This window comes from Rattus rattus, chromosome 11, assembly GCF_011064425.1.
Source record: "Rattus rattus isolate New Zealand chromosome 11, Rrattus_CSIRO_v1, whole genome shotgun sequence".
Classification (NCBI taxonomy): Eukaryota; Metazoa; Chordata; class Mammalia; order Rodentia; family Muridae; genus Rattus; species Rattus rattus.
Genome location: NC_046164.1, coordinates 15,056,552 through 15,072,816, shown reverse-complemented (window position 1 = coordinate 15,072,816; position 16,265 = coordinate 15,056,552). Strand labels below are relative to the sequence as shown.

Sequence of the window (16,265 nt, the reverse complement as noted above, 5' to 3'; positions counted from 1 at the left end):
CTGTGAGAATCCTATCAGCAGCACTATACTCCACGGGGAATGACTGAAATTACTTCCTCTAACATCAACATGGAGCCAAGGGTGACCTTTCCATCAACTATTATTTAAAATAAGTTTGAGTCATCAGAGCAGTAAGTCAGGAGAAAAATACAAAAGAGATACAAACCAGAAAGGAAGAAGTCAAATTACCCTATAAGTAGATGAGATGCTTCGATATTTAAAATCCCTCGGGACTGGCAGAGCGCTTGCCTGGCGTATGCAAGGCTCTGGATTTGATCCTCTAAACCGTACAGGATGAAAAAGTGTCTGAACAGCATCCAGGGTTCAACCTGATGGCTCTGCACAAGGCTGATGATCCGAGTTGTAGCCCCGGAACTCCATAGAACTCCATAGAAAGGAGATTAAGGAGCCATGCCTTGGTAATCCCACCACAGAATTCAAGTGGAAGCTGAAGGGCCATCTGACCTGGAACACTGTGCTGAATGAAACATGGGAGGGACTTTGCCTCAAAAGTTGGAAGAACTGACTTTACAAGTACCCTAGGATCTCCCTCCACAGTGTTCGCCCCTGCCCTGCCCCGCCCCTGCCCCGCCCCTGCCCCCAGACTCTGAAAAGTCCCAGAAACCCTGCTGAAAAGCATCTCCGGGTTTAAATAAGCAGCGTAGGTGCTGGAAACATGCTTGAGCACCTGTGAATGTACCCGGAAGTACAGACTGTGCACTGTAAATTGGAGAGGTGTCTAATGTTAACTCTGAAATAATAAAGCCAGTCCTGCTCTCCCACACTCACTGCAGGCAGATGCAGGGGGGAAAAGAGCGACTCACCGCGCTGCCCAAGGAGCCTGTAGCCTCTGCCAGAGTCCCTTGCTTCTTCCCAGAGGCTGCCAGGGAAGGAAGGTGAAGATCTGGCTGTGATCTGGGCTGAGCAGGAAGAGAGGCTTGGAAGTTGCACGCCATGGGGTAGGGAGTCAGGGTTCTTATGAGCTAAGTGGTTGGGACGCCACGGGGTCAGTAAGACTGAGAGAGCTGGGCAGTCTGCACTATGCCCTAGATCAGGGTCGAATCAGTGCTGGATGTTGAGGATCTGACATCTGGATGAAGAGGGGGAAAGAAAAGTAAAAGTGCCTTTTCCCCCTCTTATTAACTGAATTGGCGGCGGGATAGCAATCAGAAAGTGAACATGAGAATAAAGCAGAAAGGGACAAACAAGGGGTCACGACTGCAGGGGATTTGTTTCCTTGGGCGTGAAGGTTGTTAATATAACTTCGTTTGTCGTTTCTTTTTATAATTCAAGAGAACAATTGTTCACAGTTGTAATCTTTGTAACTGAGAGGCTAAGGCAGGAGGATTGGGTTTGTGTGCCTTGGCTAAACATTAAACTTTTATCTCCAAAAGAACAAAAAGACGGAGTGATTGCACTTGGACTGTTAACCTGGGTCAGACGATGCTCTGTGTGCAGCAACGGACGCATCATAGACCCGTTAAAGTTAAAGGCTGAAGAGTGAATTTCACTACCCAATCAGTTTTAACATTCTAGCCTGGATTAGGGAGGAACCCGCATATCCTCCCCGCCTCCCCCCGCCCCTCCCCAGCAACACACACCTCTAGCTGAGGAACTGTGACAGTTGGTGACTGCCAGGGGAGGAAAAGTCAGTCAGTTTTCTTCAGGAGAGTGGTCCTCGGTGTGCTGACTGCCCAGGGGAGGTTTTTACACTGAGGAGTGTATGGGCAGCTCTGACTGGACTCCAGGGGTTATTGAAGGGGAGGAAAGAGGGAGGAGGAGGAGGAGGGAGAGAGGAGGGAGGGAGAGAGAAAAGGAGGAGGAAGCTGCATTTGGGAGAGGACTCTGAGGGGAATCCTGTGGGAAGGCAGCAGTGGAGATTAAGTGAGGCTGACTGTGGTTAATCCATCCTATGTATTAAATTCTCGAAATTCTCAAAGAATAACATTTTAAATAGCTTTCGTTAGGGTTACCTTTTACTGGAGTCCAAATACACACAAAGTGGGAAGAGGCTGGGGCAGTGGACTGACTTCTAAGCATAAGGTCCTGAGTTCAGATCCCAGCACCCAGGGAAAAGCCTGCCAATGGGAAGGAGAGGCATGAGGGTCCCTGGGGCTACTGGCCAGCATTCTGTCTGTCAGAAATCCTCCAGTTCATTCCTCAGGTTCAGTGAGGGAGGGAGGGAAACACCAATGTCACAGAATGCAAGATACATTTACCATGTGACACATTTGTAATTGGGAGACTCAGAGGGTTTTTTTTTTAACAGAACATTGAGAGCACTTCTGGGATGGAAGGTAGGAACAGACACCTATAATCTCAGGACTCATAGCCTGAGGCCCAAGGTTTCCAAGTTGAAGGACAGCCTGTGCTACATAGGAAGTTGTAGCCTGGGCTACAAAGACTGCTTCTGCCCTCTACTTGGAATCTAGAACATAAGATTTTCAGGTATATCCTTATGAATTTCTGAACTTCGTTGGTATCTGATGTAATATGTCTACTGTCGGTGTGCATTTTTCTTTGCTAGTTTGCTAACAGTCCACCGATCTGGCTTCTCTCTTCATTTATTGTTCGATGACATTATTGTATTTTTTTCTGTCTCACTGTCCTTCAGTTCTACCCTCTTCTCCCTTCTTCACGTCTGCTGCTGTCTGGTTTGCCATGTTCTTGTGTTCCCAAGGCAATGAGGTGGATCACTGAACATTGCTTTAAAAACGAAGAGAGAAGAAAAGGATAAGAAGACAAGAGACTCAGAGTGTAGACTAAATGTCATGTCAGCCACACCTAACCGTGTCTCTCCTGGATACCATGCAATAAATTCCCAGATAGAATAAGCACATTTTTCATAATATGCCTATTTCCACATAATTGGGAGAAGTGAGCTGAACTCCAACCTAAGAATCTACCCCAGTCCTCGTACTTAACAGCTGCAACTACCACTTCATTTTATAAAAAAGCCATTATTATAAAAAGTGAATGAGAGTCTACTGCATTCTCAGTGAGCTTTTCTACTGACACCAGTGAGGAGTGGAAGGGAACAATAGCAGGCAGGGAACTCTTGACACACAAGCACTCGTCGGTAGACTTTCTGGATTGTGTCTTCCACTTCCTGCACAGGCTCTAGTGATGAAAGCTGGCAAGGTGATTACTCCATTTCTCTACTCTGTGGTAGTGGATTCTGGAAGTGATTAACAAGGTCAGGACGGCAGAAGGCCACAGAATCAGGACCTGATACACGGTGATCACTTCTGTTCCTTCTGAGTTCGTGCTGAGGCCCTTGGGTCTGTTTCAGAGTTGCTCTCCCGGGTTTGGTTCTCACACCTGGTCCCTAATGAATACTCCAGAAAAACAGATCCAGGATTGTGAGGAGAGACAGAATTCAGTAAGTGGGGTGTTTGGTGCACATGCATGTGCACCTGCTCAGCGCCAGCACACAGGTGGGTCGGCAGTCACACTCTAACTGTAATGCTGGGACAGTGGATGTGGGCAGACTTCTGGAAATCACTGGCCCATCAGCCTGGATAACCACTGTGCACAAGCCAAAAGAGAAAATTGGTCTCATAAATAAATACATTGTCTCAGTTTGGAATTATTGCTCTGAAGAGACACTATGACCAAGAACTCTTACAAGGGACAACATTTAATTGGGGTGTCCTACAGGTTCATGGGTTCAGTCCGTTATCAATTAGCAGGAGCAGGGCAGCGTCCGTGCAGGTAAGGCTCAGGAGGAGCTGACAGTTGTACATCTTGATCTGAAGTTTGCTAGGAGAAATCTGGCTTTTCTGCACTGGGTAGAGCTTCAAAGCCCAGCCCCACAGGGGTGCCCTTCCACCAACAAAGCCACACCTCCTAAGAGTGCTGCTCCCTTTGTCAAGCTTGCTGAAACCACCATGACAATCTTCCTAAAATTTCTGTATGCATGAAAACTTTGAAGGTGAAACCAAAGGTAGAGGTATCCTGCTGTGACTCCAGCGGGTTGGGAGGCAGTGAGGACAACATGGATTTTGGGCAAGTTAATAAACTGAGCAAAGATAAACTGACTGAGAAGTGGGTGGGGACAAGGCCCGGAAGTGGGTGGGGACAAGGCCCGGAAGTGGGTGGGAACAAGGTCCAGATATAGAATACACTGTAGGAGGCAGGAATGAGCTAGGAAATCTCTGCCTCACTGGTCAAAGCCTGAACCCCCTAGGAGGCGCAGAATAGGATTGGGGATGAAGTGGCTCATGTGGGCAGGCAGCAGCAGCACTGAGGTAAGTCCAGAGAGACCTAAATGGAGGACAGGAAGGAGGATGAAGGTCCCCTAGCTGAGTACTAGCCTACTGTGGCAGCTGTGAATCCCTGCTAGAGAGAGATTTTTGTGGTCAGCAGAGTCACAAAGGAATGACTGAACGGGGGTGGGGGTGGGGGCCAGCAGGAAGGACTATGAAAACACTGAGTCTATAACAAGAGCCCAAATGGATATTTTGTTACACTACACATCAATGCTCAAGATGTTTAAAAACACTGATGAATATCACTGATGAGTACTTTCCTTTTATGGAAAAAGAATGAACGAGGGAGTTATGAAAGTTAATTGTAGAAACACAAGGGCTAGACCTGTGAAGGTGCAGATATAGCAGCTAGTAAAAAATAGCCTGTAATCTCCAGGACTGCAAAGGATCTTGGGAACTAGCAGATCTGGGAGTGGGCAATTGTTCCAAGAGGTAGTTTGTACAGACACAAATGTGGAAGACCAAGCCCAAACATCTGTGTCTCAGGAGCTTTCCTTTTGAGAGCCTCTAGCCAAACCGCACACCACCAAGTTAATCCTGGAGGTTAAGTGACTTTTCACATCCAGAGTTTACCCTGAAATGTCTCAGTGAAAGGTAAAAGTTTTAAAGTTGCCCCCCTAGACACAAAGTTTAGAGCAGAAGAAACAGGTTAGGCCTCAGAATTGTATGTTCCAGGAAGCCTCTCCTGGGAACTAAGGGACCATGAAGTTAAAAATCTGAGAAGCAGGAGACAGCTTCTCCTAGGAAACAATCTTGAAAAACAGAGAGTTTCTCCTTGTGATTTTTCACTGGTATTCTTTACACTTTCCAATGACACCATCCCTGCCTCCTCGGTTGTGCTTTCTCCCTTTAAATACCCCTTCTCCCAGCCCCTCGGGGTCAAACTCCACTGCCGCTGCGTGGGATATGAGTCTCGACCCCAGTGCACTGGTTCCTATCTATAAACCTCATGTGATTACAGCAAGGATAGTCTTGTGTGAGTTCTTGGGTGGGCGCTTCATCCCAAGACTTGAGTGAGGGTCTCCCTGCTCTGGGGATCTTTGAACAAGAGCCATTTCATAACATGAGAACCCTGTCTTTAATTATGGCTTTAATTATAGCCAACGCCCTCAGTTAAGACTCCTGAACCATTACACATCACCACAGAGAATTATCCATCTGTGCTGGCTATTTTTATGACAACTTGGTCATCAGAGAGCAAGGAACCTCAATTGAGAAGATGCCCCCATAAAATAATACTTTCTTAACTAGTGACTGATGGGGGAGGGTGCAGCTCATTATGGTGGTGTCAGCCTGGGCTGGTGGTCCTGGGTCCTGTGAGAAAGCACTATAAGAAAGCCATGTGAAGCAAGCCAGCACTTAGCACCCTCCATGGCCCTTCCAGCAGCTCCTACCTCCAGGTTCCTGCTCTGCATTAGATCCAGTCCTGACTTCCTTAAGTGGTGACCACCAGTGTGGAAGTGTAATCTGGATAAACCCTTTCCTCCCCAACTCGCTTTTTGCCATGATGTTTTGTTGTAGCCACAGAAACTCTGAGACACTCCCCTTAAATCTCCCTTCCTCAATGAGCTTATTAGGAATATTTTTATAGTCACTTATTATGTGTGGGCTTTCGCTTGTTTTTGTTTTGACATAGTGTCTTTTGTAGCCCAGGTTAGCCTCAAGCATAGTATGGAGCTGAGCATGACCTTGAACCTGATCTTCCCACCACCAATCACGGATCATTGGCCATTACATTCTCACTGTAGAGATGGAACTGATACCAATGGATGCAAAATTTTCTAGGACAAATTCTCCTTTTCCAGGTTAATTTAATTGATGAATTATGTCTCATGATTTTTATGGATGAGATGAACTAGCATGCAATACTTACTATTGTTAGTTTGGGGCTTGGCCTCTATAGTTTATCTTGTTGTTTTGTCAATTTTAAAAACCATCGCTGATTTACAGAATGAGATACCAAAATATTAAAAAGGAAAACTTCATTGGATACTTTACACAAAAGTTGTTTTTCTATAATTTTATTTTTAAAAATATACAATTCCATATATAATGCATTTCAGCCATTTCCCCCTCCGTCCACCTCTCTCATTTTCCTTACACTCCCTTGAAATACTCTTCTTTACAAGTCTCTTTCTCACATCCACATCTTTGTCTTATGACCCACAGAGTTTAAACAGGGCTGCGTGTGGGATCAGAGTGTTTCAGACTTTGGAGTCTCTAGGCTCAAATGTGAACATACATGTGAAATCAATGACTGCCTCTCCCCCATGATCTGCCAGTAGCCAATAGTTGAGCAGAATGGGGGATGGGCCCATTGAGTTCTCCTCTGTTCTTTCTGTGCTGATGATGGATCCAGTCTTGTGTAGGTAGCCATAGAGTTGAGACACAGACCATGGTTGCCTTGGCTGTGCAGGACCACAATATTGCATTTCTATTCCTTCTTCTCATATTCTGGCTCCTGCACTCTTTCTACTCTACAATGCTCTGAGCTATAGAGGGCACGCAATAGGTGTCCTGTTGGAGATAAGCACTGGAGTGTCCCTTAGCCCTGTAGTGTGAGCAGCCATGAGTCTCTACGTTCATCAGTGTTCACAGCAGAGGGATCCTCTCTGGGTCATGCTGGATGTAGCATTTGTCCAGGAATACAATTACAGACATTCAGAAGATACTTTGGTATTTAGTTAAACAACTGAAGAACATTCCTCCCCCGCGATCTAAGAACTTCTAATGTCTTAACCTGTAATAACTGCACATAGGTAATTGTTAAGAGGATAATCATTATACAAGCTAAAGCCAGGTGATTCTCCCAGAAGCCCCACGATGAGAGATCGATGCCCTGGATCATCAAGAATTCTTCACCAGTACATCTGTAATTCAACACACGCAAAGGTAATGTCAGAGTTTATTCAATATATTTATTGTTGCTTCCCTTAAAAACTCATAATTTCAACACATTAAAATTTTCATGAAAATTTTCTCCCTTTTATTTAAATGACAGTCGTCATGATGTGCTTATGAATTTGTATGTAATATGACAATCAACTGAAACTATTTGAGTCAGGCACCTGAGTTAATTTTAAAAACTATCCAGAGAAGAGTAGCTACCATATCTACTTAAAAGCGTATAGGATGGAGACCTAAGAACCACGGCAGCTTTACACAACTGCACTGTGATCCAACCCTGTTCACTTCATGGTGTTATTTGTTTCTAAATCCATAATGCTGCTCTCTACGAAGGGTAAAAGCATGGGTCAAGTATTGCTACTCCTGAAGCAGAAAACCCCAGCTTCCTAATGACATGGACATTCCAAGGACTGCGCTGACCCAGTAGACGGTCATGCACAAGAACAGAAGCATGGAATTCTAGGCCTGGGACCAGAGGAGAACAGATGTTGCAGGCAGGAGTTAGTAAATTTCTGTCTGCTCCTGTACTAAGACTGAAGTAACACCACAGAGCTTAGCTATAGGACATCCCTAGCAGCACAGGTGACAGCCTGAGCCTGTGGTAGCAGTGGGAGCACAGCAGCGTGCAGTGGGCCTGACACAGATTAGCATAGGAGCTGCTATGGAGAATTCTGCATAGAGCCAGAATTGCTGCCTGTGACTCTCCATCCCTGTGACTCTGTTCCCTTGTATCTCTTAGGATTTAGAAGACCACAAATCTTCTGAAAGAGCAGATTTCTTCCTCTTGAGGGGATGAACCTATGAGGAGGAAGAATGGGGATGGCCCTCTGCTTTCACTTTCCCATCCATGTCCTCCTGACCAGGAACTCCTAAGGAAGTTGTATTAGAAGAGCCCAGGCCACACCAGGAGAGAGAATATGAGAAATAAGGTCTCTCTCCAAACAGGTTTTCTCATCAGTAAATCAAAATGAAAAATTTTCTCTGCAATTCTTCATTAGTATTTTGAATATTCATGAGAGATTTAACGTATCACAATATTTCTCTCTGCTTTATATATGAAAATCAAATCATAAGTAAAATCACACAAAGTGAAGGTATTGTAAGTTTAAAACAGATCAGTTTTGGGGTTGGGGATTTAGCTCAGTGGTATAGCGCTTGCCTAGCAAGCACAAGGCCCTGGGTTCAGTCCCCAGCTGTGAAAAAAAAAAAGGATAAGTTTTATCAAAAATCTATGTTTTTATTTTAATAGTATTAGACAAGAAAGATACTTTTCTCAACATGCTGAATTATTTATATCCTTTATCGCAGGGCACATTCTCTGATAGGACATTTTTTACACACACACACACACACACACACACACACACACACACACACACACACAAACACTAGTCTTTGATTTCTTGACATCTTCCAGAGTGTGAGGCAGAGGCATGACCCTGAATGCTGGCAGGCAAAGCTCACCCTTGCTGTCCCGACATTTTCAGAATCAGCTCATAGGTACCGTACCATATACATTTAGAAACTATATGGCTTTGTTAGCCTATTAGAGCAGCTTATGTCAAACTCGAATGTTCTGAAACTCAAATCCACAATCAAAGCACCAAAACTCTTCTCCACGATGCCCTAAAGAATCTTTTCTGCACATTATCAATACTACGGTGTAGTGTTGAAACTATGTCCTCTGGTGCACAGGGACTCACTCTGGGGAACAGGCAAAGGACAGAGTGTTAACCCTGGTCTTACCGGCAGGTCCCCTCTAAGTCTAATGCTAATTCTATGCCCCATCATGACCCTGAGCTCAAGCTTACATTACATAGTTATGGCATCCATTGACTTCTTCCATCCTGTGTTCTGGACAGAAGTTTTGTCCGAGGAATTCATTGTGCAGCAAAGCCTGTAACACAAGCAGGAGCAAGGAAAGGAAAACAGCCTTATATTTCATTTTCATATGTTTCCAAAGAGTAAACACAGCTATATCTTCAAGTACAATCTTTACCACTATTTGTAAAACATTAAAAAAAAAAAAACCCAACCAGGTTCATAGTCTGCTCAGTCCACCTGTGTCCCCGTCTGGGCTGCTCCAGAATCCAAAGGCTTATGATTGAAATAATGATGTTTCCCACTGACTAAAATGTGAAATCTCTAACTAAATTACCCTACACATCCTCCTTCTTTGCACTCTAATTTTGCAACCATAAGAGCTATGATTAAAACAATACTATTGGGTTATAGGAGGAATATGTTCTTGCTTGTTTTCATCAAAACCAGCTGTAATTATGGGAGTAAAAGGACACTGAGATGCACTCCGCTGCAGAGAAAGCGTGTGTAGCCAATATGGCTGTGAGTATTACATGGTTTCTGTTTCCTGTAATTTCCTGATATGAACTATACATCGTAGTCTCTGACCCAGTCATCAATTCTTCACTGGACAGAAACACTAGGGTTCTTTTTTAAAAATCGTTTTGTCTACCTTTCCTCTTTGCTCTCAGCTTTCTCTCCCCCTTCAGTTCTCTCCAATAACACGTGACATGGGAAAGGCACAGGTGACTTACTGACCTTAGGCCAAGTTAAACTAACAAAAAATTGTTCCTCTTTTGCCCCTGGAAGGACATTCCTGGGCCGGAGCTGGTTAGAGATTATTGCTGATGAAAGGACCGGGTGGGACTCATTTTGGTTACTATAATTGGAGACCCCAAATAGAGTGACAGAGAGGACAGCTTACCTTAAATCCATAATGAGGAATGCTAAAGTATTGAATCCATGAGAGCTGAGGCAGGAGGCTTCCAGAATATAGTGATAAACCTAAAAAAACCTACAAAGAGCATAACCAGTCCAGTGACTAAGAATCCTAGACAAGTAACTTCCTCTTCAAGACCCCCACATCCTTCTGACCATTTCTGCTCTTGGCCTTCAGACCAGATCTTTAAAAACATTCTTTCAGTTACCTCTAATCCAAAGCCTGCACTCTTGGCAAAGCCAAGTTTCTCTGTGGTTTTTAAAAGAAGACCCTGTCACCCCACTCTGCAGAATCCAAACCGTAGAGATGCTTATGCTGTCTTCAAGATGGCATGCGATCTGCACACCCCTTAATGCTTTAAATACCTCCATGCAACATGCTTTTAATCATCCCAGATTCCTTATTGTATGTAATTCATGTAGCTCCATAGTTTATATCGTGTAATCCTTGGAGTGGCGATATTCAGAACAGAAACATTATTTGATATATAGTTTAATATATTGTTAATATATGATTAGTTGAATCTCTGACAATATTACAAGTCAAGTGTAGTTACTTTTCTAATAAAACTAGCACCAGTTAGGAATATATCCTGAAAGAATGCTTTCTTGGCTCATTTTATGTCAACTTGACAAAAAACTAAATTCACTAGAATGGAGGAAATTCACAAGAAAATGTCTCTATAAAACCCTTTGTAGTCAAGTCAAAGGGCCATTTTTTACTATTGGTTAATAGGGCAGAGTCCAGCCCATTGTGGGTGTTACCATCCCTAGGCTGTGGTCCTGGTTTCTATAAGAAACAGGCTGAGCAAGCCATAGGGAGCAATCCCATAAGCAACACCCCTCCATTGCCTCTATACCATCAATTCCTGCCTCACTGCCTGGTAAACGTGAGTTTCTGCCATGACCCCCTTTGCCGATGAACATATACAAGTATAACCTTAAAACCCTTTCTTCCATAACATACTTGAGGCATAGTGTTCCCTTCCAGTAGTAGAAACCCTCACTAGGATGAACACTGAGCATCCTACATGCACTTCTACTTCCACAAACAAACAAGACGTTATTTATAAGAGTGTTGACTCTTTTCATGACTAGGAGTAATTTGGTATTCAATTAATCTACAGCCTGAAGACAATTTCAACCCTAGAACTGATAAACTACGCTGATGAAGAACAGCAGAAAAAGTGCCCAATCCCTCATTTTAAAAAGCTACCAAACAGAATCATACAGAGTTGCCAGAAAGGACTGATGGGGATAAGCAAGAGACAGTTCATACTTGTCCTGTCTCATCTTCAGTATACCAGAATAGTCAGAGGAATGACAGTGTGTGTGCATTCAGACTTGACCTGAACAAATGCTTATGTATAAAATAGGACATTCAGCTTCAGAACTAGTTTTTAAGGTCACATATAGAAAATGTATACAATGACCAGTTGTCTTAATGTCTTAATTGCTGTGATAAAACACCATGACAACACACACAGAAGTCAGAGCTTTTTCTAAACACAAATTATAAACATAATGGGAAAGAAATAAGGGGGGAAATTTCATTTACAGTAACTCCAAAAATGGGGAAGTGAATATCTTGGAAAAAATTCAACTAAGTGAAATATTTCTACAATAAAAATGTTAAGAAACTGAAAATAAATAAATTGAAGAACATACTAAAAGACAGAAAGATGTCTTATGCTTATATTCTATAAGATAAATATTATGAAACATGCATCCTAGCAAAAGCAGTCATTAGATTCAATGCAGTCCCCATCAAATTTCTAATATAAATTACAAAAATTGAAAAAAAAAAACCCTCAAATTTCACATAGAAATACAAAAAAAACAAAAACAACAACAACAGAAAAAACCAAACAGATTAGCAAGAACAATGCTGAACAATAACAACAGGAAGACTGCTGGAGATGTCACCACCCACTGGGGGGATCACCACTCACCGCAGGGAGCACTACCCACTGGGGAGATCACCACCCACTGGAGGGACCACCACCCACTGGAGGGATCACAACCCACTGGAGGAAGCACCACCCACTGGAGGGATCACAACCGTTTGGTGAGAGGATTCATCCCCCGCTTGTATGAGGAATAATTCATCTTCTCCACTGATAGGAGGGTTTCTGGAGGTTTGCCTGAACATCTGGGAACAAGAGCAGGAGACTCTAGCAAGCTTTATCACATGTCCCCTTCTCTTATAAAGAATCTTGCCTGCCGTTTGCTCTGTAGGATCAGTGTCCCATTCAACTCGAAGGATGCCCGAGCCAGTGATTCCCTGCCTCAGAAGCTTAACAAAGTGAACTCTAGCAACACTAGAGTGCTGTTAGGATGCTCCTGAGAATTAACTTTAAAGGCTGCCTGCATGATTCAAAGGGGAAAACTTGGGACATGTGAATTTGTCCCAAGAAAGGTTTTGGCTTTTTTTCTAAGTAAGTCTAAGACTTGATACTCACAGTTGAACACTTAGTAGAAAAGCTGCTTTAGTTATAATGAAAAATTTTTATTATCATTTCTAAAAATCATAAACAAGATTTTTAAATTATTAAGGCTTTTCCTGTGTGAGACCATCCGTTTCCCTGAGCATTGTTATGTTCTGTCCCTTCTGGAAGGTGGTCTGAAACCTTCTGAATGGTGGTTTCAGTTCACATCTCAGGAAAGGGGCCCTCCCAGTTTAGCTTCAGTTTGTTTTCTGTTTTGTTTTGTTTGGTCCCCTAGCAGGAAATGATGGGCTGGTAAGTTTAGCAGAGAAATCTTGGCGAAACTGTAATCTAAGAGAGTTTCCCTGGGGAGAAGGCCTGTAAATCTGCTGACATGCAGGAGGGCATTGGTTTCCCTTCTTTGATGGACAGAGACCCACAACATCAGTAGAAGGTGATGGATTGATGCAGAGACCCCCAACATGCAGAGGAAAAGAGACTGCAAAGGATCCAACCCTGAACAGGAAGTCTGCATCGCACCTCTCCTCCCAAGGCTTATGGATCACGGTGAGGTCAGGTGAAAGATTGTAAGAGCCGGAAGCAGTGGGTACAGTGAAGCAGGGCCATCCAGTCACAACTGTGCAGTGACACATGTGAATGCAAAACAGTTGTGACGACATGTGAAACACTTGACCTAGATCATGGCAGCAGCATCCCAGCATGGAAGGGAGAGGTGGACAGGAAGTCCCACCCTTAGCTGGAGAGCTATTGGAGGCTGCTGGCTGCTGGGAATGGGGAGCCATTTTTCTTTAAAGATGAAGCCTCAGGAAGCCAGCCTTTGCTTCAGTATATGGCCCTATACACAGGCACCTGTAGACAGTCTACGGTGGCCCTGTTTATAAAAAGCGAAACAAAGCATGAGGCGGGATGGGAGAAGTAAGCGTGACAGGAAATGGAGCAGCTGCTTTTCAGATGCTCATAAGGTGCCACTTGCAGAAGTTTGTTCAGCCTTCAGTTTCCAGAGTGATGAGAGTCCATCTTGGCAGGGGGTTATGGCAGCAGGCGGCAGGCATGGATGTGGGATGAGGAAGCCGAATGCTCACGTGTTCCCATGAATGCACAAAGCAGGGAGAGATTCACAAATGGGGCAAGACTATGGCCACCCAATGCTGCCCAGTGACATACTTGCCCCATCATGTCTCTACCTCACACAGCATAAGCAATTGTGAACCCAGCATCCCCTAAGGCTCATGGACATTTCTCATTCAAAAATCCCCATGGAAGAGGAATTTGGTGGCGGGGAGAATAGGGGTGGACTTGATCACCACACCTTACAGGCATTTATATACCTCAAACAAGATTTAAATAAAAACATATTTATTGAAGATTTACGTCACTGGGTGGCCATATGTATATGACCATATAGATAGGAAATAGAAACAAACTGAGCACTTTCTCAAAGCCACGCATCTCGCATTGCCAAGCTACAGGATGTCCTTGCACCAGAAGAAATGATGCAAACTGTAGCACATTCAGTAGTTCTATTCATCTGCTCTGCTTGGTGGGAAAGTGTAGAATCTGGTTCACTTGTCTGTTGATTCCTATACAGTAAGGGTATCATTTATGGACATGTAAGACTGAACAATCATTTCTACAGAGATGAGCAGACGTATGCTAACACAGAAGTCTGACTTACTGCTGAGGACTCTGGAATCTCCCGCTGTTTCTAATGCTTTTCAGGACACAAGGGAGCCCTGAGATAGCCTCCTCCTGATGAACACTTGCATTCTCATGACCTTTGCTTTCCCATTAGAGACCAGTGAATAAACCAGGTCATCTCTGCTGTAGCTAACATGGCAGCAAATCTCTTACACCAGCATGAAAGTAAGGCAGCAATCTGCTCCCTCAGTGAGGGAATCAGCCAACCGCAGCCTTTACTGAATTCCAAATTATTATGGTTTCTAATACAGTCCCAGGAAATATCTTTTAAGAACCCACTAGAAATGGCCTGTTAGCTACATCCTAGGACTGACATAGATCAACAGACATAGAATAGGAAGAGGAGGAGGGGGATGAGGAGGATGAGGAGGATGAGGAGGAGGAGGAGGAGGAGGAGGAAGAAAGGCAGCTCCTCCTCTATGACAATAAGCTTTAGCATGTGGCTTCATGTCCCAAGTACTGATTTATCAAGCAGGCTACATGTTCAACAAGAACAGAGGAAGTTTTTTTCTCTTAGGAAAACACTCACCAAGATCAAAAACTCAGGCGACAGCAAATGCTGGCAAGGATGTGGAGAAAGAAGAACACTCCTCCATTGTTGGTGGGATTGCAGACTGGTACAACCATTCTGGAAATCAGTCTGGAGGTTCCTCAGAAAATTGGACACTGAACTACCTGAGGAACCAACTGTACCTCTCTTGGGCATATACCCAAAAGCTGCCCCAACATATAACAAAGACACATGCTCCACTATGTTCATAGCAGCCTTATTTATAATAGCCAGAAGCTGGAAAGAACCCAGATGCCCGGGGTTGGGGATTTAGCTCAGTGGTAGAGCGCTTGCCTAGCAAGCGCAAGGCCCTGAGTTCGGTCCCCAGCTCTGGAAAAAAAAAAAAAAGAACCCAGATACAGAAATGGATACAGAAAACGTACATCTACACAATGGAATATTACTCAGCTATCAAAAACAATGACTTTATGAAATTCATAGGCAAATGGATGGAACTGGAAAATATCATCCTGAGTGAGGTAACCCAATCACAGAAAAACACACATGGTATGCACTCTTTGATAAGTGGCTATTAGCCCAAATGCTTGAATTGCCCTAGATGCACAGAACACATGAAACTCAAGAAGGATGACCAAAATGTGAATGCTTCACTCCTTCTTTAAAAGGGGAACAAGAATACCCTTGGGAGGGAATAGGGAGGTAAAGTTTAGAACTGAGGCAGAAGGAATACCCATTCTGAGCCTACCCGACATGTGGCCCATACATATACAACCACCAAAGTAGATAAGATGGATGAAGCAAAGAAGTACAGGCCGACAGGAACCAGATGTAGATCTGTCATGAGAGACACAGCCAGAATACAGCAAATACAGAGGCAAATGCCAGCAGCAAACCACTGAACTGAGAACGGGACCCCCATTGAGGGAATCAGAGAAAGGACTGGAAGAGCTTGAAGGGGCTCGAGACCCCTTATGAACAACAATGCCAAGCAACCAGAGCTTCCAGGGACTAAGCCACTACCTAAAGCCTATACATGGACTGACCCTGGACTCTGACCTCATAGGTAGCAATGAATAGCCTAGTAAGAGCACCAGTGGAAGGGGAAGCCCTTGGTCCTGCCAAGACTGAACCCCCAGTGAACGTGACTGTTGTGGGGAGGGCGGCAATGGGGGGAGGATGGGGAGGGGAACACCCATATAGAAGGGGAGGTGGAGGGGCTAGGGGGATGTTGGCCTGGAAACCGGGAAAGGGAATAACAATTGAAATGTAAATAAGAAATACTCAAGTTAATAAAGAAAAGAAAAGAAAAGAAAAGAAAAGAAAAGAAAAGAAAAACACTCACCAGCATGATCACAAAGTAGATGGTCTCAACCAATTTTGGGACAGCCACTGCATTCTCCCCGGTTCTTATAGACAGTGGCAGGGAGCTGACCGAAAAAAACAGCATCATGATGGTAAATAGCATAGCGAAGAAAGAGCTCATGCTCATTCTTCCTCCTTAAAGAAAAAAAAAATGAATTAGTCCAGCTTCCCAAGTCAGGAGAACTGTTCATTGTTCAAATAATACTTTAACAATCACAGGGACGGGTAACCATTCTAAAGCCACCCAACTACTCTGGGTCTCCCCTTTCATCATGTCCTTCCATGTGATCACAGAGAGTTATTAGACAGATTTTTTATTCTATTTTTAAA

At 43.9% G+C, this 16,265-nt stretch overlaps 1 protein-coding gene and 1 long non-coding RNA gene across 3 annotated transcripts in view; one reads left to right on the top strand and one right to left on the bottom strand.

Moving 5' to 3' along the window:
* Nucleotides 1–1,029: 1,029 nt before the first annotated feature.
* Nucleotides 1,030–2,772, top strand: LOC116912162. Its single transcript, XR_004389427.1, has 3 exons — nt 1,030–1,114; nt 2,270–2,448; nt 2,615–2,772. It is a non-coding gene; the product is annotated as an uncharacterized LOC116912162 (long non-coding RNA).
* A 3,489-nt stretch (nt 2,773–6,261) lies between these two features.
* LOC116912159 (ATP-binding cassette sub-family G member 3-like) overlaps nt 6,262–16,265 on the bottom strand; it is a 44,969-nt gene continuing 34,965 nt past the window's right edge. The window contains exons 12-15 of one of the 2 annotated variants that reach the window (XM_032916079.1): nt 15,916–16,070; nt 9,904–9,993; nt 8,990–9,075; nt 6,262–7,141 (exon numbers count right to left, since the gene is read on the bottom strand). In XM_032916079.1, coding sequence (XP_032771970.1) covers nt 6,952–7,141; nt 8,990–9,075; nt 9,904–9,993; nt 15,916–16,070 — 521 coding nt within the window. In that variant the 3' untranslated portion in view covers nt 6,262–6,951. The remainder of the gene's footprint in view (nt 7,142–8,989; nt 9,076–9,903; nt 9,994–15,915; nt 16,071–16,265) is intronic. The other variant, XM_032916080.1, reaches the window with a different exon arrangement.